This window comes from Anser cygnoides, chromosome 15 (assembly GCF_040182565.1).
Source record: "Anser cygnoides isolate HZ-2024a breed goose chromosome 15, Taihu_goose_T2T_genome, whole genome shotgun sequence".
Taxonomy (NCBI): domain Eukaryota; kingdom Metazoa; phylum Chordata; class Aves; order Anseriformes; family Anatidae; genus Anser; species Anser cygnoides.
This window is the reverse complement of record NC_089887.1, coordinates 7,843,853-7,867,818: the sequence shown is the minus strand read 5'-3', so window position 1 is coordinate 7,867,818 and position 23,966 is coordinate 7,843,853. Positions and strand designations below refer to the sequence as shown.

The window sequence follows — 23,966 nt, the reverse complement described above, 5'->3', positions numbered from 1 at the left end:
GTGGAAATTTACTATATGGTATACTGCTTTAAAAAAAAAAAAAAGAAAATACACTTTTAAATGTATGTGCACAGAGCTCTGCATGTGGATAAAAATGTATTATCACAGTATGATGTTGGAATGCTTATGCAAACTATTATTTACTTCTTGACATTACAATGCAAAATTCAGTAGAGATGATGTTGTAATTCGCAGTGTGGTATTAGCTAGTGCAATCTTAGAAACTGTTTGTATGTGTTCTCATGCACCATGAGACAGTTTTAACTGTAGACAGTTTTTAGCCTCTTGCTTCTTCATTTTTTTTTTTTACAACTTTAAAAATGGCACTTTCTTAAACTTTGCCAAAGTTTGCTTTTTTTTTCCCTCCTTTTTTCCTCCTTTGACCCTCCTTAAGGAGTGTGTGTATACCTATACTAAAAGTATACATTCTTTTAATTTTTGGAAGAAGCAAATCTGTACTTCCCCAATATATCAGCTTATTGTCAAGTTGTTCCTTTTGTTTTTAATTATGGCCTGATCCTACTTATGTTTTCATTCTCTTCCCTCCACATCATTCCTCAGCATAAGCACATGCTGAAATTGTGTAATTTCAGAAATGCTCCCCTGTAATGCATAACAAACTGACAGTAACCACATCAAGATGCAAGTATCCATAGTCTGTCATGAGGGTGTATGACAAGTGGTATATCTGACAGAACAGTAAGTAGTCAGTGTGATATATTTCTGCTTTTTCCCAACAAAGCATTTGCTTTGACTAAAATCTAATATTTAAGTTTGTTTACTTCTGTCAGCTGAGAATTGCAGCTAGGATTTAGGTCTTATCAAATACATTGAGGTTGAAATTTAAGAAACAGTTACACTGGCTTCAAAACTTTGTTTAAGTCATAGCATAACTTTCTGAAAAAATCACATGAATGTACTCTTAATACTTTAAAACTTTTTTTTTCTAGATTGCGTATTACAAAATGTGTCCTGATGCTTGTTTCTGTGATGCACAGTCAATAACTGGAAAAAAAAAACTTTTTAGGATTTTTGTAATACTTGTGATGAATTCCCTTTTGGTATCTCAGACTACAAAGCCTCTAATCCTTAGTGAGGAGCTGCACTTGACAGAACTTTCAAACAAACAACTTGTTTATGAAAATATTAATATTTATGATCAGCTCATATACTCAATACAAGGACACAGATAATCTACCTGCTGGCAGTTGTTGTGAAAATAAGAATAATAATATGGATGTGCTAGAATGAAGCTATCCTTCTTTATTACCCTGCATTAAGTAAGCCATATAAGTGTGTACTTTGAAATTAATTCTGTATTGCATTCCAAAATCTCAATGATCTTAGTCTTTTTGGAATTGGTGATACAAGATTCAGATCAAGTAAACAGTTATTTCATTGTTAATGCCGAAATCGATTTGAAAACTAATACATTTTTGAAAATGGCCTGAGGGACTTCCAGAAAAAAAAAATCTGCCTTGAAATGATCCTGTGTGTTTGTGTGATCTCAGTATAGTTATAGTCTGTTTGGAAAATCTCTTTTTGTGCAAGATCTATATAGTTAGAACCTGATAGCAAAAATGGTTAAAAACCAATCTTCTCCAAGTAGCAATGTTCTTCTACTTTCTGCTTGTAGTCAATTTCACCTTTTTTTCAAATATAAAAATATCTGGATGTAATTAAGCTTTTGTTACTAAAAATAGGTGAATCTATTGCTTAGTGCCTGGTTCATCAGTTGATGAGTGTTCCATGAACTTCCTTTAAGATGGGTTCTGCTCCCTGCTGGTGACACTAATTTTAAATGCTGACACTAGAATACTTTCTGTGAACTGTGATGTTACCCATGCAAAACAATTTTAGTCCATGGCCTTGGTCTTTGGCCTAATTATTTTTTTATTACAGTATGGGAGACAGAGAAGTCTGGCACAAACCATTTTTGTGTGTGTTCCAGAGAAAGATGTTTACAACTTTGTATGTATTTTAGAAATTTATTATAACACTTTTCAACTTGTGAGTTTCCATAGTGAACTTGAAATCTGTTGTCCTAATGCAATGAATACAGACTTTTGAATAATAGTGCTGTCTAAGCTGCCAGGAGCCGATTGTGATGCTGCTTGCTTACACCACAGGAGGGAGTTAAACATCAGTCTTTTGAATATTTTCAGTTATGGCATTGTTTTATCTTAGTACAGTGCATTTCAGTTTATAAATATGCTGAATTTGACCTGTCTTATGGATTGTCACTGCAAATAGCTTAATGTACAAAATCAATACACAGTGGTAAATTACTGTAACTGTTTACAATTGAACTCTGAATACCGACTGGTGGGTTTTATCAAGCTATTTAAAACAAATAAAAGTCTTTTAAAAAAGATCTTTTGTCTGTGCTCAGTGGAAGAGCTAGTTGTGCTGCTCCTCATTCTGATCTTTCAGTCAGGTGTACAGATGTGCATATAACTTAAGAGCTCCTATTCCTGACAATATAAAATGTTTATCACATACCAAACATTTAAAACCTTTAAAACAAGTGCATTTATGCTTGGCTTTGGAAATATGGTAGCTGAGCTCTAGGCTAGCTTAATCATATTAGCAACCCATGCTACTTGGTTGGCCTTCTTTTTACACTTTTTTCTTTGACACACCTTAATGAAACAGTCACAGTGAATCTAATTCCAAGGTATTTACTAACTAGGTCTAGTCTTGCACCATAGTTTCATTTTAGAAGAGGAAAGAAAACCATGATAAAAATGTAGAAAATGCACAGCAATTCTCTTGCATAAGTCAGGATAATACTGTTGCATGTTTTTCCTAAGGGTTTAAATGCTAGACTTACTGCTTTTGCTGACCAAAGTGACACTAGAGGAGTCGAATAAACATTTATTTTCTGCTTGATGTTGAGCAGTAAAAAATAAATGGCTAGAGAACCTTCACACTTCAGATCTCCCTACTGAAAGCTGCTACTGGATGATTTATTCTGGAATCAGAAGACATAATTAACTTACGTTTTTTTTGGTTGTTCTCAGGGTCCCTTGATGCTGTAAGTGACAATATTGAGGAAACATGCTACTGTTATGTGCAGTATTCATCCTGAAAAGAAATGATATTGACATTGAAGAAATGGCTGTGAAATTCAAACATACTATTAATGATAAATGCTGAGCGTCTTTTCCCTCAAAACATGAATTTAACGTGAGAAAAAAGAAAGGGGGGTAATAAATCTAATAGTCTAGGAGGTGCCGTGAGGTTTTAGCATATGGTTAGATATCCACAGTTAACAGAGTGCCATCAATCCTCTTTCTGCACTTCACAATAGAGCTCTCATTGTAGAGGAGCACAGACCTCTATGTGAATCTGAAATTGGCAAAGGAACCAATTGGCAATTTAGACTCATACATCCTTCACCTTTGCAGTGTGTTTCTTAGCTCTTGCCTTTTCTGGCAGATACGACAGCAGCTTAAAATAAAAAATAAACCAACCGAACTAAAATAATTTAACAAAATGATGAAATTATGCCTATCTCTTTAGAAGAAGGTTTTTGAAAGGTATTTGAAATGCTTTACCTTCCATTAAAAAAAAAAAAAAAGGATGAGGATCTTGTTGTCAAGCATGCTTGTAAAGCACATTATCAGTATTTTGAGCCTTAGGAAGTGTTGCTTTTATTTGTTATCATAAATGCTTTCTATGCATATCAAAATATATTTATCTTTAACCTTATAGTTCAAAGAAAAAAAATCAATATTTCAGAATTCTTTCAAGTATTACGCATTGTTAAAAGTATCCCTGAGGGCAAAGAACCAAAACCAACACAAGTCAAATGCTCCCCCCTCTTGCTCATTGAACAAAAAGCCAGCAGCAGTGACAAACAGGATGTTTCTGATACGCCTTTTTTTGTGTGTGTGGGGAGGAGGGGTGGGTCGGGCTAGTGGCTGGAGCCCTTAATCACTTAAGCTGGAAGTTATTCACAAATGACCCTTCTGAGCTCAGTGTTCCTGTCTGGCCTCTTGTAATAAAAAATCTTTTCTACAGCAGAGCTTCCTATAAATTGCCTTTCAGATCTTAAGCCTTGCATTCCAAGTATGACTGCAGGCACGTATGACTTGTTCCAGAGTTAGAAATAATTATAACATTTCCAATTTCTGCCCTTTGCTCCTCTCCTACAATATAAAGGTATTTAACATTAAAAAAGTATATGATGAAGTAGAGCACCTTTCTAAGGGCTTGCTTGTATACTTTCAGGTCACTTTTAGGTCAGGTTTCATCTTCTGTTCTCTAGCTGCTTGCTTAGGGAGAACATCTGTGCAGACTATAGCAGGCTTTTAGTCCTTCACTGTGATATATGGTATGTGTTCCCTACAATCTGTTGGTTGAAATAATAACTGTGTGGTCTGTGTTGTCACTTTCAAACATGATTTTCAGAGTTCTTCCTCACTTTTCTTCCTGGTTTATAATCAGGCATTTGCAGTTGGTAACTGTACCTTCTAAGTTCTATTTAGCTAAACTGTTTACTTTGCCATCACAGCAATCCAGAAGTCTGTAGAGATTTTCATCACTGTATTTTTTTAAAGCTTCATCAAGCTTGTTACTTGTTCAATTTACAGTAAACTCTAATGTATTTTCATAAAGTATCCACAAGGCATTATAGCTGTTCCTGAATGGATTATTTAGCAGTCTGTCTTTCCTCCACATAGGAAATGCTTTTTTCTAAAGGCCCCTATTGAAATAGCATTGTCTAAAGCTTCAACTGCATTTTGGATATTGCTATTGCTACTATAGTTACTATAAAAGAATGCTTTTTATCAGTGAAAACACATCTGGTAAGTCTTTGTTACTCGTACAAGCTTGTCAAATCCAGCAGCTGATCTGCCTGGGAAGGAATCGCATTTCCACCTCCTAGCAGATACTCTAGCTGTGAGAGATAATGACATATGCAGGACAACTCTTCTCAACCTAGCATGTAAGAGCTTGAGAGGCAAGGAATAAACCCAGGGCAGGGGAAGGCCTAACAAGGAGAAAAAAAAAAAAGAAAAAAAAAAGCATTGAACGTATCCTTGGTTATTTTTGATAAATCTTTTCACCAGGAACATAGGATGAGGAATGTGAATTACAGCATGAGATGAGACAACCTGGATATGGGCTGACTTTCTTTTACAGAGAGAACTCCGTCAAATAGAACAGGGGACAGGGGCCATGGGGGGATGGACTTAAATAAAGTCTGGAAATGGGATCAGAGGGAATAAAAAAGCAAAAGTATTTTATATCAGTTTAATGGGAAAGCGAAATAACACCTGTACTATTTTTCCCTCAGAGTTGTTATTTCTGTTATCTTTCCAGCCCTAGATACACCTTATGAAAAAGTAAACAGGAAGGTGAAGTAGTTCATTAAAAATGTGAAGCAAGCAAGGTGTTTGTTTGTTGTTGTTTTTTTTTTTTCATTTTGGAAAGTGTAATCAATTAGAAAAGAAATCAGATAGTTGGATTTATCTGTTTAAGTAACTTAAAGTGGTTTTAGTAGGACAAATCACAACTTTAATCCTGTAATCCAATCACACAGGATCAGTACTGATGCCTAGCCTTGTTGACTTAATCAGAGCTCTGTAAGTGTGAGGATATCCCTATGTGAACCAAACTACGAGGTCAGGACCTGCGTTTTTTGGGAATGTCCTTAAATTTAGGCTAAGTTAATGGTCCAGGCCTGCTGACAGTAGAGTCAACGTGCACCCTTCCAGCGGTTCAAATGGATACAATACCATGCGTCTGAGGTGGTTTCAAATTCATTGCATACTTTCCAAATAGTGTGCTCCTAGCAAAAAACACTGTTAAAATAAATGTATTCTTTAGAAACACACTGTCAGCATTTAGTAGCTGAGAATTAGAAAAGTAAATTACACAATGTCCAAAGTTAGAGCACACTGGGTGGCCTTCTAAAACAAAGAAAACTGCTGGGAATTCCAGTTTATAAAATGGTATCATTTGGCACTTTCTTTGAATGATTAAATTGATAACTTTTGCTAACATTTTTTACATAGCTTTAGTCAATATTGGTTTGTAATCTTAGATAATCTCACATGAACTGCACACAGTCATTAATACAGTTATAGCCTTTTATGTGGAGTAAATGTAACCTTTTTTTTTTCTTTCCTAGAGTATTCGTTTTTTTGTTGTTGTTGTTCACACATTGTTCACCTAGGATGTACTGGCTCTTGCATTATTTTGTTTAAAGTCAGCTGCTTGACATTGGTGCTGCAGTTAGAGAAAATGTTTAGTATCTTTATTCAAATTATGCTTTCAAATTAATTTAACAAACACTGTCATGTTGTAATAATTTCTTCTTCTATTTATAAATGGCTTCTTATCGTAAAGAAGAATCCCCCAGTCAGTTTCTCCCAGTTATCCTAAAGGGTGCTGCAACTGTGACGCACACATAGGCACAGCAGTAATAGAGTGCCTCCCTGCAATTTCCACTTACAAAAGAAGACACCACAGCTTCCAGTAAATTCAATAATTCAAGGAGAATTTTACTTCACTTGATGACATCTTTTTAATTTGCTGTTACTAGCTGTGGCTTTCTTTATTTAAGAAGTACTATAGAAGTGTTAAACAATTGCTGATGATTGGCAGAATGGGAGGAAAAATGATTTTACTCAGGCAGACTCCAAAGGTAGAGGTGGAGTCTGCTCCTCGTGTGTTGTAAATGGGGTCTGTAAAGGAATCGAGAAAGAGTTCCCATTAGAACCAGCTGTTCAAAGTGAGTGCCATGTCTCTGTTCAAAACTGGGCTGAAACCAAGGCAGGATATCCACGCTGGCTTTGTAACAGCTTTCGGAGAGTCTTTTGCTCATTACACAACCAGGAATGCCTCTAATCCTATGATCTAGAGATAAAAGACTGTCTCATTAGCATAAAATATGAAATTGTAGTTTTTTTTGCCTGCATGTATATAGACATACATATATTTACATATAAATATACACATGCATGAATACTTTTCTAGCTCAAGAGTGTATTTCTGCTTAAGTTTTAAGTACTTTCCATAAATTATTAGAAGTCTGGTAGCAAAGAATGGAAATACATTCCTCAATGTACATGAAGCATGATAAAAGCATACCTTTCTTTTCTGTTGCATTATTGTGGAATTAATGTGGATCTTCCAAAAGCCCATTGTGATAAAGCTACTGCTTTACTAGTTCCTATTGCCCATGGTCAGCATTCTGATACAGTATCTTTAATTGATTATAAGTTTAGATTTCTGAGAAAAATACTTCATCTGCATGTATCTGCCATTATTTGCAGTTTCATAACCTAGCAGAAACAATTTTATCTCCTCTCTAATAATTTTAAGCATTTTTTTATTTTAGCTGAAGAATAATGAAGAATTTATCTCCTTTTAACTTATAACGATGTATCTCAGCTTTACTAAAGCAGAAAGAAGTACATTTATAGAATGGAGAGATTTGTACAATTTATGCATAAAGTCCAAGCCATTTCAGGGAACAAGCAGCACCTAGAAGAAGAACTGCCAAGCTACTGTTCTTCATAAAGAGTAAATCTGAAATTCTGTAGAAGCAATCAGGACGCTGGAGATTCAGATACAAGAACTGCCTAAAAATACTTCATGGAATGATTTAATCTATGAAGGAGATAATAGCTCCTGTCAACAAGTTACAGAAGTTTTTTGCTGTGAGAGACCTTATTTAAGAATAGGAGCAGTACTCAGGTAACAGTCTATCTTGTAAATCTGATGAAGATGTTGAAAAAATTACCTGTTTGTTTTAACTGTAGTTATCTGCCATCTTGTTTTTCAGGTTTGGTATCCTCCATACATGCTGAGCTCTGGAAAAGCCTTGCAGATGGGAATAGAGAGTAAGGGCATGATTCTGTTAGTCATGAGAATTTAGCTGTGCTCATTATCCATCATCTACTGAAATGGTTTCTCTTTTAGCAGTAAGACCAGAATTCCAACCTTGCCAGGCCAGAGGAAGAAAATATCCTTGCGGAAGAGAGCTCATTTATTCTAAGCAGATACAATACCTGAACTAAATACCCAAGATTCTCATGTTTTTGTAGTGTTCTCTGCAGGTTTCAAAAACTTTTACATGACAAGTCTTTCAGGTATAAGTGTCCTCTTATTTCCTAAAGCTCTGGATCTTTTCCCAGAAACAAATAAGGAAATGGAAAATATATTCTGCATGAAAAAATATTCTTTATCCAGTTTGAAAATGTTTAGCAGTACATGTTTACCTGAGTACTTTGTGGATTAAAACTGTAGGTATTTTAAAATGTGAATAATCTTTCTATAAAACATGCTTCAATAGTTCTGGCTAACAAAAATTTGCTTTCAAAATGCATCTTCATCATCTTTTTTTAATTTGGATATTTGGAAATTTTCTATATCCTGCTGAATGGTACACCTGATGCAGATATCCTAAGAGGAGAGCTAGCATCTGTACAACTGAGATTTCCAGGATTAGAAAATATAATTAAGCTTTTAAAGATACACATAAAAAAAAAGGAACCTTCAAAAAATGTTTTATTGAATTTCTTGGTCGGACATTAGTTTTGCAAATGCATCTACTGTATTTTGTACTGTCAAGCATTTTTTTTACATTACATAGCTTATTTTATCTAAAGTGTGGCAATTTGCCAACCCTAGCTTTTAGTGATAAATTCTGCTATACAAAGCAAGTTTTTATATCTGAGGCCCCTTCCTCCTACTATTTTATCATCTTCCTGGTTTTGTCTGTTTTCAATAAATGCCTTTGTATTTTCACATCTTTTATACGCATGTATACATAGATCCTTTCCTCTGTATTAAAACTGACAGTTGCATGTTGGTAAGGATAAAAAAAGACAGACTTTTGATTTCCATTTAATTGCACTAATGTACTACATGGCTTTTTTTTTACATTATACTATGGAAAGATCTTAACATATTGCTATTAGAAGTATTTCCTCAATTTGGGAGTGGGATGGGGAGGCAGAGGTTGATGTTTCATAACAAGGCTTTAAAACTGAAGTAATCTCTGGGTATAGCTATATTTGAGCACTACAGATTGACACATGGAGGCTGGGTTCTCAGAGTGAAAATACATTGCTTTAAAGCATATCAAATTTAAGCATATCGAAATTTAAAATCTAAAAAGAAATTAGGGCAAAGGCCAAACACCTCTCCTTTCTCCATCCAAAGACGTTGAATGTTTCTGCTTGAAGAGAAGAAGTTAGATAACTCAGCAGTGAGAAGCCACAGAGAGAGACCTGAGATCCCTGCGCACACAGTGGAACCAAAAGAAACTTGAGGGAAAGGACAATTGAACTAGAGATGGTCAGGGAGAAGAATGAGATTGGAGGAAAAAAATTAAAGATGCAATGCAGCAAACTGGAGAAAAGCTTTTGGCACTTACAAGAAAGGGAAGTTGTCCCTGATGTCACTGCCCATTTTAACAGTCTGTTATAATTCCTTTTTCCCACAAACTGTTATGGAGGATGTTGGCTGCAAATCATCATGTACTAGTCTTTTTATGAAGCCCTTTTTGTTGTTCTCTAGACCTATTGTTCTTTTACAGTTGTATTAATAGACTAAAAATAACAGAGACAGTTCTATCAGGCTTAATTTACAATTCTGTTTCTTAAGAATGATTATTTTATACTGCTGATTGAGATCACAGAAATCCTTTTCTGACCCCAGAGGCATAAGGTACCAAATTCATCCTTCATGTAACCGCACTGAGGTAAATGGAGTTACATCAGGAATTAATTTGACCCGTCTCCACCATTTCCTTAGAAAAATTCTTTGTTTTAGTGCTTGCCAAGTTTTAACTTTGACTCTCCCTTGCTTAACATCATCTTGCACTTAGAATTTTTCTTTAAGACTTTAAAGAGAAATACAGCACAAGAAAGACAATTATGGTGAAGAACTGTTTTTTAAATTGGAAGTATACTTCTTATGGCAAGAAAATACCAAAACATTTCTGCTTTGATACAGAAGAGTACAGGATTTTTCTTACATCTACGAGGACATACAAGGAATAAAATAGTGGGCAGAGACACGAGAAAGAAAGGATTTAGGTAGTGTTGTTCTGCTTCAGACTTTGAATATTTTTTCTAACTACAGCAGCTGGAATAAATAGGGACCTTTCTTGGTTAGAGACAGTAAGAATTTAAAATACTACACACCACCATTTAACGAGGAATCATTTCCCCTTTGCTTCTGGACTCATCAGGAGCTATGTATTTAAAAATAACGTACAAGAGAAGCTGAAGGCACACTCTCACCAGTACACAACTACAATTTCATGCTACATTAAATTCAGTTTTTGGATGGCCACGTGGCACAAAATTCTTAGGACGTATTTAACCCAACAGTACAAGTTCATTTAGGAAAAAACAAAACAAGGAGTAAAGAGTGCTTTTACCCCTGATTTTAATTTAAAGTTGGTATTTCAGCTGCCACTATAAAGCCAGGTTAAAGCTTGGTCTGAACATTGGGACTTGCAGCTGTCTGATCTTGACAAGAATGCAATTACATACTCATATTTGATCTGGATCAATTTACTACCATTAGGTGATCTAGCAGCGCACAGATGAGGTATTGACAAGCATAGTCTGGCTCTAGGTACAGTTTGAGAAGGGCTGAGCATGAGGGATCAGAAAGTGAAATTGATGGAGAGCCTGTGGTTCGGAATAAAATTAGGATTATACAGGGATGTTGTCCCTACCGACAAAACAACTATCCACCACTCTGCCTTCTTTTGACACCACCTGTGTGTCACAGTCTAACAACTGGCACTGTAATTCTGCCAGTGCAATTGTTTGTGGTGTAAACTTGATCAATGGAGTAATACAGGTTGAAAATTATTATTTTAGAGAGAACTTTTAAAATCTGGATTGAGTATTCTGATTTACAGCATGGTTTCCAAACAGTTACATGAACAGCTAAGAGGGCACTAAAAATCACCATCATTAGTTGACAGTTCCTACTCCTGGCTAAATTTATGGTTCCATACTTATTAAACCCAGATTTGTGCACTGCTGACTTGCCAAAAGCCAGATTTGAGCCAGCTCACATGGAGATATGCAATTGCATTTCAGATGCTCGCTGGTGAATCAACAAGAGCACCTGGTCTAACCCTTCTAACACCGCACGTCATGAGCAAGTCCAGCCTGTCACTTGGCTGTCATATGTACGCTGGGATGCCAGCCCTTTTACACTATGGAGTTGTTTAAGCAGGCTTCTCCAGGTGGGGAGGAAGCAACCGTAGGGGCCTCCCCTGTTATCAGCATTACTACAATAAATCCTTCAACTGCTGCCACGTGTATGTAGATAGAGCAGGACTCGTATGTGGCTTGCAGCCAGCTACAGCTCCCAGGGTAGGATGAGTTAGGACTTTCAAAATCCCAGGCCTTGGTGAGACTGAAGAGCGCTACGCGGTAATATTTGCAGCCACCTCAAGCTGGAATTACCAGCAGAGGTGAATTCACAGACTGTGGCTTTTTCTCAGGGTGAGAACAGAGCGTGGCCGTAGTCAGTGCACTCTCCCTTGGAGAACTACTTTATATCAAGCTCTTTCATTTTCCTTAGATAAAAAACCCCTTCAAGTTCTATACAAAATCCCACTATTGATCTGTTTCAGACCTGATGCTTTGAATCCAAGTCATCTTTTTCTGTTATCTTAGGTGCAGCTTTCATACTCAAAAGCATCCTGTTTGTTTCTAGTACTATGCATAATTAATACAGGTAGAACAAGTTCTAACACTTGGTGTATTTCACATCGTAAGCCTTACAGAGCTGGTGGACCTCCACGGTTTTTAATGCATTTGGCTTTCCTCACTGGATCATTCTGGTGTTCTTCGCTCAATCACTCATCAGTGGCCCTATCAGTGTTACACAATGGAAGCCAGCAATGACTTCCAAAACCAGTGGTATTTGATGCTAAAAATAGATTACAGTCATTTAGAAGTGTTGAAAAAAAGCCTAAAAATATGTCAAGAATTGGAATTTGAAATATATCACAAATAAAAATCAGGATGTGATTTAGAAGTTAATTTGCATAAAGAGCACATAAATTTTTCAGAAAACAAGCATTTAAACAGGCATTTAATTTTGCTTCTTTGACTATTTTAGGGGAATAAGCTTCCTATCCATACAGAAAAGCACCATTCATAAAATATGATTTATTTGCTAAGCTTGAGCTTTGATGTTCCCCAAAGCAATATAAAATACTTACATGTAAAATTTTTTTTGGACTAAATGAAAAGTGCAAGCACTCTTGAAACCATTAAGACAACTAGCAAACAGGATTTTCTATAAACGTGTTTTTCCAGCTGAGACAAATATGATGTGTGTGACAGCACAAACATTTTGAGAAACAATACATGACTAAAACCCATGTGCCAGACAGAGGAAGTCAAAGAGTTTGCCTTAGGGATTCAAGAATACCAGATTATTAAAGTACTGATAAATAAATAAATAAATAAATAAATAACAGGGAAAAAAGACATGGTGATGGACTAAGACCTCCCTGCCTGGAAACTATCAGGCATTGCTTCTTAAAAAATAAAAGTTGTTTGATTGTCTAGAATTTAAACAGAAATAATCTTTAATACAACAGCTGAGTATCGATGACTTTGTCTCAGAAAAGATACTGTCTCAGGAAATGAAATGCTTGCACCACTTTTCCAACCATGTGAGCATCTAAGTGAGCAATAAAATCAATCAAATAATTCTAGTACACAAAATGTTGCACAACATCTATGTTCTTTAAGATGTATGTATATTCTTTAAAAGATGCATCCATTTTCTTTAAGAATGTATTCTTAAAAGCGTATAGATGCTTGCTCTTTAAGAGTAACTTGTCTCCTTAAAGGTAACTACAAAATCCTTCTTATCAAATCTAACAAAGTCACAATAAGCAAAAGTTGCCAATTAGTGATGTCTTGAACATATGAAATGGGACTACCTGCATACATGATGACTGCCTCCTCAAATACGATTTCAGATTCTTCCTTCCAACAGTAAGATGCATTACTCCATTTCCCTGTGTAAGATACCGACATCCAGCCTGATGGCACAATGGCAGGTTCTTTATTTCTTTCTGTGTTGAGAAAATTCAGAATGGTATTTAAGTCTGTAATATATCATGTTACCATCTACTTTCCTGTTGTAATTCATGTAATGAACACCACCATAGCTCATGCTTTTGTTTAGAAATTAAAAGTTTACAAAATCTATAATCATAAAATGGTATTTTACATCACTGCAACATTTACATTACTGAAAGAGGAAACCTATCACGGTAAGATTAAGCTTATTTCTTTCTACAAGTAAACTGAAGATAATAATTAAGATTCTTTTCAGAATTTCCATTAACTGATAAATAGTAATCCAGAAAAAAGGGAATCGTCTCATGCTGAGGAAAAGATGTGATAACCAACTGGGCTTTCTTACACCTAAATTCTTCAATTATTAAAAAACATGTATAAAAAGGGGGGGGGGGGGGGAGAGCGATTTTCATTCACTATCACTTGGGGTCTGGTTTAAATTGCAATCCATAAAAATGGCTCAAGATTTAATGAGCCACTTAAACCACAAAAATATGATGTAAGGGATTCAGTTGTCTTCACTGATTCTCTGTGTTACGATAAATGTCATAACAGATGTGCTCCTGACCCCTTAAAATGAAACACAATGTGATAAATTACTACTTAGTGGAAACTTAATCAAAAAAGATACTAAGCTATCTGAAAAAGGAAAATAAAGGCAAAGTATATTACCTGAAAATTCAGCAAATATCCACATTTATCATCAAGGAATCAATCCTGCCAACAGCAGTTTTTGGAGAATGCCCAATTTTCCCCTAAAAATAATTTAAACAGACCAACTATTAGACTATTATTTACACGAATGACAGACTATGAAGTTCTTCCAACACAGAAGGCTAGACTTGTGGATATAAAACTGGCAAAACATACTTGTGGTAAAAATAGAGCTATAACTACAGAAGGGACAGCAAGCAAGAAAAAAAAAGATCAAATAATCTTCACAAAACTGTTGATTAAAACCCTTATTAACACAGAGAGAAAAATAAAATCGATATGTTTCATAACAGAAGAATGATCAAAGTTCAGGAAAACAAAGTAGATGTGAGAGAATTATTCACATGAGTAAGAAATACTTTATTGGAGTGCATCCTAAAATTTGCTGAGACTATAACCTGTCTTGTTATCTGGCATCTGCTTCTTTGTTGGTAGGGAACTGCCCAGTATTTAATAATGTTATTGTTGAATTACCAAAAAATACAGAGCTGTTCTGGTATGGTAGAAGCACTCTCATTACACTGTAGAACTATGACTGTAATTCTTTAGTTTATTCTGTACATTTTCAAAAAATCTTCTGCCCTAGTTTGGTTTTTAGCCAGACATGACAGACTGAAGTTAAACATGTGAAAAGGAGATAGTAAGGTAATAATTTTGATCTTAAAAACAGCCATACAGCCTTAAAGAAGACACTATAATTTCAATACTCTTTTATATTTCATATCATTGGTAAGTCATCCTACTAAAACAGGACTGAAAGAACAGGTTTTCCTTGAGAGGATACTGAATGATATATCTTTCAAACCTACAACAGAGTAAGCTACATATTCAATAGGGCAAAAAAATGGAAATATAACTGTTCGCTCAAGTTAATAATTAGGTTATAATAAAGAACATTTAGTTTATTTCACAAGTTTATCTGATTTCAGCATGAAGTTTATATAAATATCCCAACTGATCACTTATAGTTGGGGCAATCCTTTTTTTCTCATCTTGCTTGCATCACAACATCATTTTCATCTTTGCTACTAATTTTGAGAATTTTAAAGCTTAGTATTGCTTCCATTGAAGTCAACGGGAATTTTGCCAGTGGGAGGAAGACCACGGCTCACTCTTCTCTGCTATAAGAATTAGTGATTGGGCTTTCATTTTGTGGTAGAATTTTCTGTGTATCAAAAGCATATTAAGCTATAATGGAATACAGGAAGGAAAAAATGATACTGCTAAACAAAAGCAAGAACAGAATGAAATGTATTTTATATAAATGTGCAAAACAACACAGATTAAATGAAAGCAAACAATCTGTGATCAAAATAAAATTTGAATTTTTCTCATGACAGATTCCCCTCTAATGTAAATTAAGTCCCCTCAGTGTGCAAAAATATTCAGAACCCACTGTCAGCTCATCCGCATTCAAATTTATTTAAAAATCATTCTGTAATTTCACTTCATAGACACACATTTCAAAATAAATCTCCTACCAAGGCAATGCTTCTGTTTTATGTAATCATCTCCTTTTTATACACTAACTGATTAAACTTATAATAAACGTTAATTTAAAATATGAAATACGGAGGAGTATCTTAGAGGTGTACGACGTTTATGATTTCTTGCTGAGGTAAAACGCTTTATCACCACAGCAGCTGTAAGAACCAAAGCTCAGCTCTCAGCAAAAGGGGATGGATGCAACAGCCACCGATTAGCAGTGGTGTCCAGAAGTGAGCACTCCTGACACAGCTTTTTAGACAGTACGCTGTCCCATGCCAGCCTACAACAGGAAAATGAAAACCCTGATATTTTCCTGTTGGCTGACCCCTTCCTCCCCCAGTTTCCTCTCTGAATAAAATTTTGACACCGAAGGTTTTAAAAAGTAAAGTGGGGTGGTGCCTGGGAAGGAAGGAAGACTGGTCTGCGCCAGCACACTTCTGCTTACCTTTACAGACTTTGGAGGCGGCTGATATCCTGACCGCTGTGGTATCGCACCGACGATCTTTAGCAAGGACTTAGGAAATCCCACAGATATTTGAGTCCTAGATCCGTAACCAGGCAAATCTTTTCACTTACCAAAACAGACAATACACACCAGGCAAAACCCCTTGCTGCATATGAAGCAGCCCCATTTATACACAAAACTTCATGACCACTGCAGCAGGGGAAGCATCCAGCATCTCTCCAGCAGCAGACCAAAGCATCAGGAGCAAGCAAGACTGCAGAAGAAACGAGCACAGACACCATGAGCCTCAGGCTCCTTTTCGGACACTTCCACTCACCTGGTCCCCCTTGACAGCGTGACACCAGCCCAGCTCTCACCCCTCACCTTCCTGTCATCTCCCTGTCACCTTTTTCCCTCATGGACACCTTGGAACGACTTCTGCGGCTCTGCAGACACCTTGGAACGACTCTGCAGACATTTTCTGGCTACCACAGAACCCAGAAGACACCCCGGCCATAGCGATACCCAGCACGACGGCTCCCCTCAGCCCTTCCCACCGTCGCCCCCCGGGGAACGCCTCTGCGTGGCCTCAACTCCGCCAGGCCAAACCTGCCGGGAACACCCAGAGGGGGAGAAGGCAGGAGGGAGGCCCCTCGGCCCGGAGGGGGCACGGCGGGCGAGCTGCCGCCCCCTGAGGCGGAGAGGCGGCGGGGGGCGGCGGCAGAGAGCCGGCCGGGCCTGCCTTCCCCCCGCCGCCCGTCACATGAGAGGGGCGGGCGGCTGGGCCGAGGCGGTGGCTGCCGCCGGGGCTGAGGCAGGGCTGGGCGGAGAGGGACGGGGCAGGGCAGGCGGAGGAGGAGGAGGAGGAGGAAGAGCAGCCGCCGAGAAAGGCGCCAAGCGGGTGGAGCGAGCCCCGGGCCTCCCTCAGCCGCGGCCGTTGCGGAGCGCCCTGCCTGCGGCTCCAACATGGACGAAGAGGGCGGCGGGGGTGGCGGCGGTGAGTGGCGCTGGGGGGGCCGGAGGGACACCCGCGTTCGTGGCCGGGGGGCCCCGAGCCCGGGACGTTTCCCCCGTCCCGCTCCGCGGGCGCTGAGGGGAAGGGGACCGCGGCCGGGCGCGGGGGCTGGCGCCTGTGCTCGGCGGCCCCACCGGGGGCTGGCTCGGAGCCCCACGGCCGGCGGGGTCGGGCCGGAGGTTCCGGCAGCCGGGCACGGAGTGGGGAGGGCGGTGGCAGCGGCCCTGTGTCCCCGGCCCTCACCGGGGGCCGGCCCCGCTCCTGGCTCCGCTCCCGCCCGGCGACATCGCTGCGCTGCCCCGGTGCAGCTGCTGGGGAGGAGGGGGGAAAAGTACGCGGCTGGCAGCGGGCGGTGAAAAGGGTAATTATGTTCTGTGAGGGCTGCTGCGAGTGTGTGTGTGTCATCTTCGTGGCGGCTCGGTGATAATCACGGAGTGGTTCGGCCAGTTTGAACAAGGTGAACCGAGCCTGAAGGCAGCGGTGTGAGTGCTCCCAAAGCCTGCCTTCAGAAAGTCAGGGCTCGCGTCCTGGGGGAGCTTTTTTAGTCTCAATTCTTAATCGTTGGGAGACGGGGTTGTGTACCGTCCGGCTTCCAGGATCTGCAGCTCTGCAGCCCGCTCTCCTCGTGTGATTTTCGTGGTGTGAGCGCGTTTGTAAAGCTTGTGTCTGAAGCACTCGGCTCTTGGGTGCCGCCAGTGATAATGGTGCTGAGGAGCAGCCGGTCCTGCCCTGGGGCAGAGGCACTGGCTCACTGCTGTGCCCTATATTCACTGCTGCTGCTGCGACTGTGGCTGTCTGCATCAGTGGCATGGTTTGGAGTGCAGAGTGGTGGGGATCTCTCCTGAATAAAGCACTAAACCGCCCGCGTTTGAACGTGTTGCTTTATTTTAGATAGGTAAAATAATGGCTAAGCCTTGTATGATTAATAGTTACACGGTGATTGCTAATTCTAAATATAATTACCCAGAACTCGGAAATCAAGTGGGTGTGGTGTTTGTTTTGACAACTTGGAAAAAAAAGTCTGTGATGAATCAGAAAAATAATTCAAGGAGTCGTCTGTAAGCATGGCCGTTTCTTAGCAGGCACCTCCGTCCCTTGGTTAGTGTTGGGCTCAAGTCTTTAAAAAAATCTGAAAAAGGAAACCAAATAACAAAACAAGACAGTCTTCCTTTAAAAAATGTCATTGGGAACAATTGAACACTGTAATTGTAAAGGCCAGAAAATTTGCTCAACTCAAAATAAGTTTTCACAGCATTATGGGCTTGCATCTGTAGTAAAGGGAGATGACCGTGCCTGCTGTCGGCACGAGCCCTGTGTAATGTAGTAGTACCTGCTCACGTGCAAGGCTTAGACTAGCAAGTGGACCTCTTGCTGAATCGAGAATCACCTTTCAGAAAGTGTTAAGTGTTTCAGAGTTGCATTTTCACAGGAGGAAAAAGATGGAAGCTTGGGCGGAGCTGGTCTTTATTGCTCTGAAGGCTGGTTTTGTGGATGAAGACATCAGATTTTCATGTAGAGTGCAAATGAAACTATTTATAACTTTTTATCACTAATAAACATGTTGCTTTTTTGTCAGAACAGAATAGTTTATGTTCCTACTTGGCTTTGTTGTAAAACAATCGTAGACTAATTAGACTGTATTTTTTTTTCAACCAGTACTTAATGTTTTACACTAATTTCTTGTGAGTACTGAACTTTTTTCCTGACTAGAGATCCTGTCTGGCTTTTTCTTACGGAACACAGTCGGTTTGGAACACCAGGATTAGTTAGATCATTTCCAGCTAATGAATTGTTTTGAATTAAGAGTCATTTTTTTCTTCTTTCTAAACAATAGAAAGCATGTGAAAAGTGTTGATTTGATAACCAATTTTAAAATGCTTTAGTGCCACTAAGTACTGAGAGCCGTGGGCTGCCAAGGGCGTCCGAGCAGGGCTGCCCAGCATTTGAACCTCTGCAGGACACCTCCAGTGCTCAAAAATTCACGATTGACCGGCAGCCTCATAAAGCTGAGCTTATCGATGTGCACAGGTACTTTAGGAAGTGTGCACAATTATTTGAGGACTGCACGGTATCACCCTAATTAGAGACTTGATCTAGATAAGCATCTAAATATCTAGGACATTACACTGTGATTCAGAAGGTAAACTGCTATTCCCAGTTCAGTTCTGCCTGCTGCCCTGCTCTTCTGTATAATTTGCATCTGATGCTTCAGTTCCCTTAGTTGTCAAATGGGGTCACTTATTTTGCCACCTCCTGTAAAAACTGTGAATGACAGCGGAGCTATGTAAAGCTAGGATTTATTATTTTAGAAACACTTGACAGAAGAGAAATGTTAATTACGGGAATTGTTCTCAGTGTTTTCTCTCTTCTCTGGAGTCTAAATGGGGGCATGCATTTATTTTATGCAAGCCATTTATACACAAACCTCCCATTGATTTCAGTGGAGGCTGTGTGCGTGGATTATTGATGTGATATGATCCGAGTCAGTTGGTGTTTGTCTCAGCCTTCTTTTGTGTTCTGATTAAAATATCTCTGTGGTTCACTTGATCCAGGAAATTTCTCCCCCTCCCTCTCCTCGCTTGGTTTAAAATCACATGTTTTGTGATCTGACTGAGGCTTTTCTAACATGCTTACTGTTACATAGGGGTGGTACCATTGAACCGAGATCTTTACATTGAATATTGCAGCAGGTGTGTAGAAGGCAGGCCGGAATAGTACTCTTCTTTGTTTCCCTGGATTTGAGTTGAGTTGTGCAGTTGCTTCGTCGTCACCCAAATCCAACTCGGTGCTGGTCTGCCTGGAAGAACCTACACAATGAAGTACGTAGTGACTTGTGTGTGTCTGCTTGTTTTGAGCCTATCTCCATGAAGGGTTCTAAACAGACGTGCAAAAAGGTTAAAATCTTGTTTCAACTTAGCAAACATGAAAAAATATAGTACTGATTGTGACAGTGAAGTTTCCATACTGTTCCCCAAACTCTGTTCTTTATTCCCAAATTGTGAAGCTTTTTTGGGGGGGGTTAGAGCAGTTCAGTTGCCAGGCTGTGCTAGTTGGCCCAACTTGCAGCGACGGTGCCAGGTAGCACTTTGATTTCTATTATGCAGAGAGGCGCTCATGAGGAACTAGACCAAGAGACCAGATCGTCTTGCAGAAGACTCAGAAGAATAGATTTGCTGCCAAACCAAATTTAGCAAGATGATTTCTGTTCTTCTGCATGGCAAAGCGGTTACACATTTATAGGCAAAATCTGTTAAATGTAAGAAAAAACATTTTCTTCTTAGAAAAAATGTTTTTAAAAATGATTTTCATATATATATAGATATCTATTTAAATTTCAGGCAGTAACCTCTGGACTGGTTCTGGTTTTTTTTTGTTATTGTTGCTTTGTTTTTTGTGCATTGTTGTGTCTTTCAAAGGTAGATGTTACAGACAGAAGAATCCATGTGGCCTGCGCATGGTTCTAGATATTTGCTCTGCATTTGAGACTAAATCTGCATGTTTTGTTTATACTAAAAGAAACTCATGAAATAAAGAATTTATTTAGCATAGAAGAACGTTAAACATGTTTCACTCCAGACTCATCAAAATGGATAACTTGTACTGGTGGTTTTAAAAAGTTGTCCGAGAAGTTCTTTGGAGGAAGGCTTGTAGCTTTAAATAACACTGGGGAAGTGCCAAGAGTATAAAAATGCACCTGAGCGTTAGACTAACAACATGTAGGGATTCTAGGAAGAGGAAAAAGAGCAGATCTGGGGATACAGCACAAAATTAAACATAAATGTCTTCTGTTAGCCAACAGTGCTTCACATTAAGTCGCTTTTTGCTTAAATAAATAGTTCTCCATGCTCAACCTACTTCACATTTATAGAGGCTACCTGTTGGTTCAATAGGATCTTAATTTTGAGCTCCAAACATATTAATACTTACAATGTAATTATGAATAATAGTTATTTATAATGCTATCAGAAAGTGGGCATCTTAATTGCAATAACACATGAATTTTTTTCTGAGCCTAGCATTCAATATTCTTAGCTGTGCCTTGGAAGAAAACATTAAATTTTTGCTGACAAAGTTTCCAGAGGTTGCCAAACTTGACAAATTGTTAAGTAGTATTTGGTGTCTGGTGCACAGCTATATAAGCATGGCGTGGATTTTAGTGGAACAGCATGCCTATAACATAGCATCTGTGTGTATTACTACATCTAGGAAAAAAAAAAAAAAACACCTGTAGGATTTACTGAGAGGAACAGAGTGTTCTCTGCAGAACGGTGTCTGGGAATCACGGTAATAGCCACGTGAAAGGGGGCTCCCCATGTGCTGCTGTTACGAGATGGATATTGCAGTCTTTTAATAGCAATGGTTCCATAAAAGCTTTTACCAGTTGAGGGGCTGCACGTCTCGAGGCAGCACAGGGTTTTCCAAGGTACATCCTGCGGTTCACATCAAATCTTTCAGTCTCATCATGTTTATTGCCTCCCCTTCTTTCTTCATAGGATTTTGAACACTTTCCAAGGGAAAACTGATGAAATAAGGTGTGTCTGTCCTGCAGTTTCTTCTGCTTGCCGTCTTTTCCACCTGTGTCTCTCCCTTGCTTGCACTATAGAAAAGTTTGATCTATTGCCTTAAGAGCTTTAAACTGTTTCACTTATACTGTAGCTCCATCTTATCTGCTGCTATCTTTTGCTTGCTTCCTTTCCCTCCCAGTGCAAACATGCTTTGGTCTGTTTCTTTTTACACCCCGTCTTCGGCCCCATTTTCATGTTGAACTACTGCCCCATCTTCTTTTCATGTTGAAAGTCATCGAATGAGCTGTTTGCAGTCGCCGTCTGAAGAGCATCTCCTCCAGGTTCATCCTGGGTCCTTTCCACACTTGTCCTGACCCCTTGTACTCAGTACATTCCCTTCCTCCTCTTTGTCCCGCCAGCTGCCTCTAGTACTGTTTACTATACTTTTCTTTTTGAAATCTTGCTCTTTCTTGGCTTCTTTCGCTGTTGTCTCCTCACTCCCCTCCGATCTTGTTAATCGCTTTTTCATATGGAAGATCGTCTTTCTGCTTCCAAATTTTTGTGAAGATTTGCAGGATCCTGTGCTTGCCTTAATGGTCTTCCTCCCTATTCCTTGTTCTGAACAATCAAATTTGCAAATAGAAATCAGACTATTGAGTTTAAAGGGATGACTTGCAGCATACACTGTCTGCTCTGGATCCAGTGCCGTCTGTCCCAGCTAAAATGCTGCCTTGTTTAAGATCTTAAGATTGCATAATTGTCATCTTAAGTTTAATGAGTCTAAACCAGAGCTGTTAGTGTTGTTTCCTCCCACTGCCTTTCTTAGTGTCCATGGGTGCACACCGACATCCCGAGTGGCTATTGACAAGGAAATAATCAGATGTTAGAATTTATTCTTTCTTTCTTTAAAGTCCATAGAAAAGTTGTACGAAAAAGACATTTAAAAAGGCAATGCAAAACCTTTTGAACGCTTTTGCAATCTTGCTCCTGAAGTTAGGAAATAAGTTGCATGTTCCTATGCAATATTTGTTTTCCTGTTTGAGTGTACGAATAAATTTAATCTGGTTATGGGATCCCACACTACGCTTTCTGCACACTTCTGCATGGGGCTAGGCAGCATGTGGGGTAGTGTCTCATGGTGACTGAAGCTGTCTGTGGGAATTATTTCCACATTTTTAAGGCAAAGTGGTAGTTAAGGTTGTCTGCCTCGCTTTGTCTTCCTGTAGTTTGTGAGTATTTAAGCAGGTACCGAAAGATTGCATTCATTTTAGCGAAGAGTTTGGACACATTGACCAGGGGTTTCTTTCACTGAGGATAAAATTAAGCCCTTAGCAGCGAGTCTGCTGGGAAAGCTTGTCAGCTTGCAGGGCTGTAGGGCCGCAATCCCGTGGAGGTGAAGAACTCGTGATATTTTACTTTAATATTCATAGAGGCAAAGAAAACTTCATGTGAACAGCCATGAGTGGTGTTTCTGAATTCTTCACTGCGCATTCGTTTAAAGCAGTGTGTTGTAGAGGAAAGGTATGCGACTTAGATAGTAAAAGTGGGTTTAATTATATACCATTTGTATAACTTCAGCATCTAGCAAATTGTTTTTAATTGCATATGACTTCCTTCTTTTAATTCCAACAATTTCATGGGAAAACTTAGTATTGCAAATTTTTTGGACAACAGTGTTTCCTTTTAGTGGGATAGACACACAAAATCCACTAAAAAACCATGTGTTTTGTGGTCCTCTGAGATTTGCCTGAAGAAGGAAATGGCTTGACCTATTTCGTTGCTATGAAGTAAAAACATTCTTGTTCTTTTTTTTTGGTGAACATCTGTGTCACATTTATTTCATTACTTTCTGAAGTTCTTTAAGCCCATTATTCAGTATTATAAAGTTTTTATTAAACAAACAACGATACATAGCTGCTTCCACAACTCTGTTGAAGTTCTGCTATCTACTTACACGTAGGTGGGATATAAGTGGGTAGCTTTTCCAATATAAGTTGACGTGCAAAAAGGCAAATACAGACGTTATCTAATATTTCCCAGAAAACAAACAAACATTTCTTTGACAAATTCAGTAGGATCTCATGGAGTTTAACAGGAAATGTAGCACGCTGGAAGCTTGGGAAATCTCAACCAGGACATGAAGTACTGGAGATCTTTGATCTAATTTTTCAATAGGTTGGACTTCTTGGCATGGTTTTACTAATTAGCCTCATTTTCAGACGCTCTGTTTATTATAAAAAGAAATAGCTTATGCCAGGAGTACGGAAGATTTGTGAAGGATAGATTTTACTGTGAGACTATTGATTAATAATGCTATAGAATTTCGTAAGAAAATTCTGTTTAAAACAAGATTTGGAGGTAAGTTTGTTTGTGATGATTGAATCTGAGTTCACATCTGGCTTTCCCTATCGGGTCTAGCAGCCCGGTTGGATTGTGAGGAGCTGCTGTGGGTCCTTAATACCAAAGGAGAAAACAGTTGTTGATTTTTAGGTGAAATACCTTGAACTTTTTGAACAAAACAAGCAAGCTGTATGAAAATGATGAAACCCAAGTCTATGGAAATGGTCTGGTATCTCTAAAGCTTTGCCTTCTCCCCTAGGAGTCCTGAATCTTTTTCATGTCTCCAGTGACATACCATGCATCTCCTCCTCATGGTATTCTATTTCTGGCCTCGTTCCCCATGCATTTATCTGCATAATAATGTG

General features: G+C 38.8%; 1 protein-coding gene and 1 long non-coding RNA gene across 3 annotated transcripts in view; one reads left to right on the top strand and one right to left on the bottom strand.

The window, feature by feature from the left end:
• Positions 1–36: 36 nt before the first annotated feature.
• LOC106033507 (uncharacterized) lies at positions 37–16,474 on the bottom strand. Of its 2 annotated transcripts, XR_001205375.3 has the most exons (7): positions 16,126–16,474; positions 15,742–16,015; positions 13,767–13,849; positions 12,953–13,087; positions 7,760–7,839; positions 3,003–3,087; positions 37–2,474 (listed from the first exon to the last, which is right to left on the bottom strand). It is a non-coding gene; the product is annotated as an uncharacterized lncRNA (long non-coding RNA). The 2 variants fall into 2 exon arrangements; XR_010825032.1 differs by having other exon boundaries at positions 37–3,087; positions 16,126–16,471.
• Positions 16,475–16,534: 60 nt separating this feature from the next.
• The window catches only part of CYTH3 (cytohesin 3), a 52,057-nt gene continuing 44,625 nt past the window's right edge, over positions 16,535–23,966 (top strand). Inside the window, exon 1 of the mRNA XM_048064703.2 lies at positions 16,535–16,738. Coding sequence (XP_047920660.1) covers positions 16,708–16,738 — 31 coding nt within the window. The 5' untranslated portion in view covers positions 16,535–16,707. The remainder of the gene's footprint in view (positions 16,739–23,966) is intronic.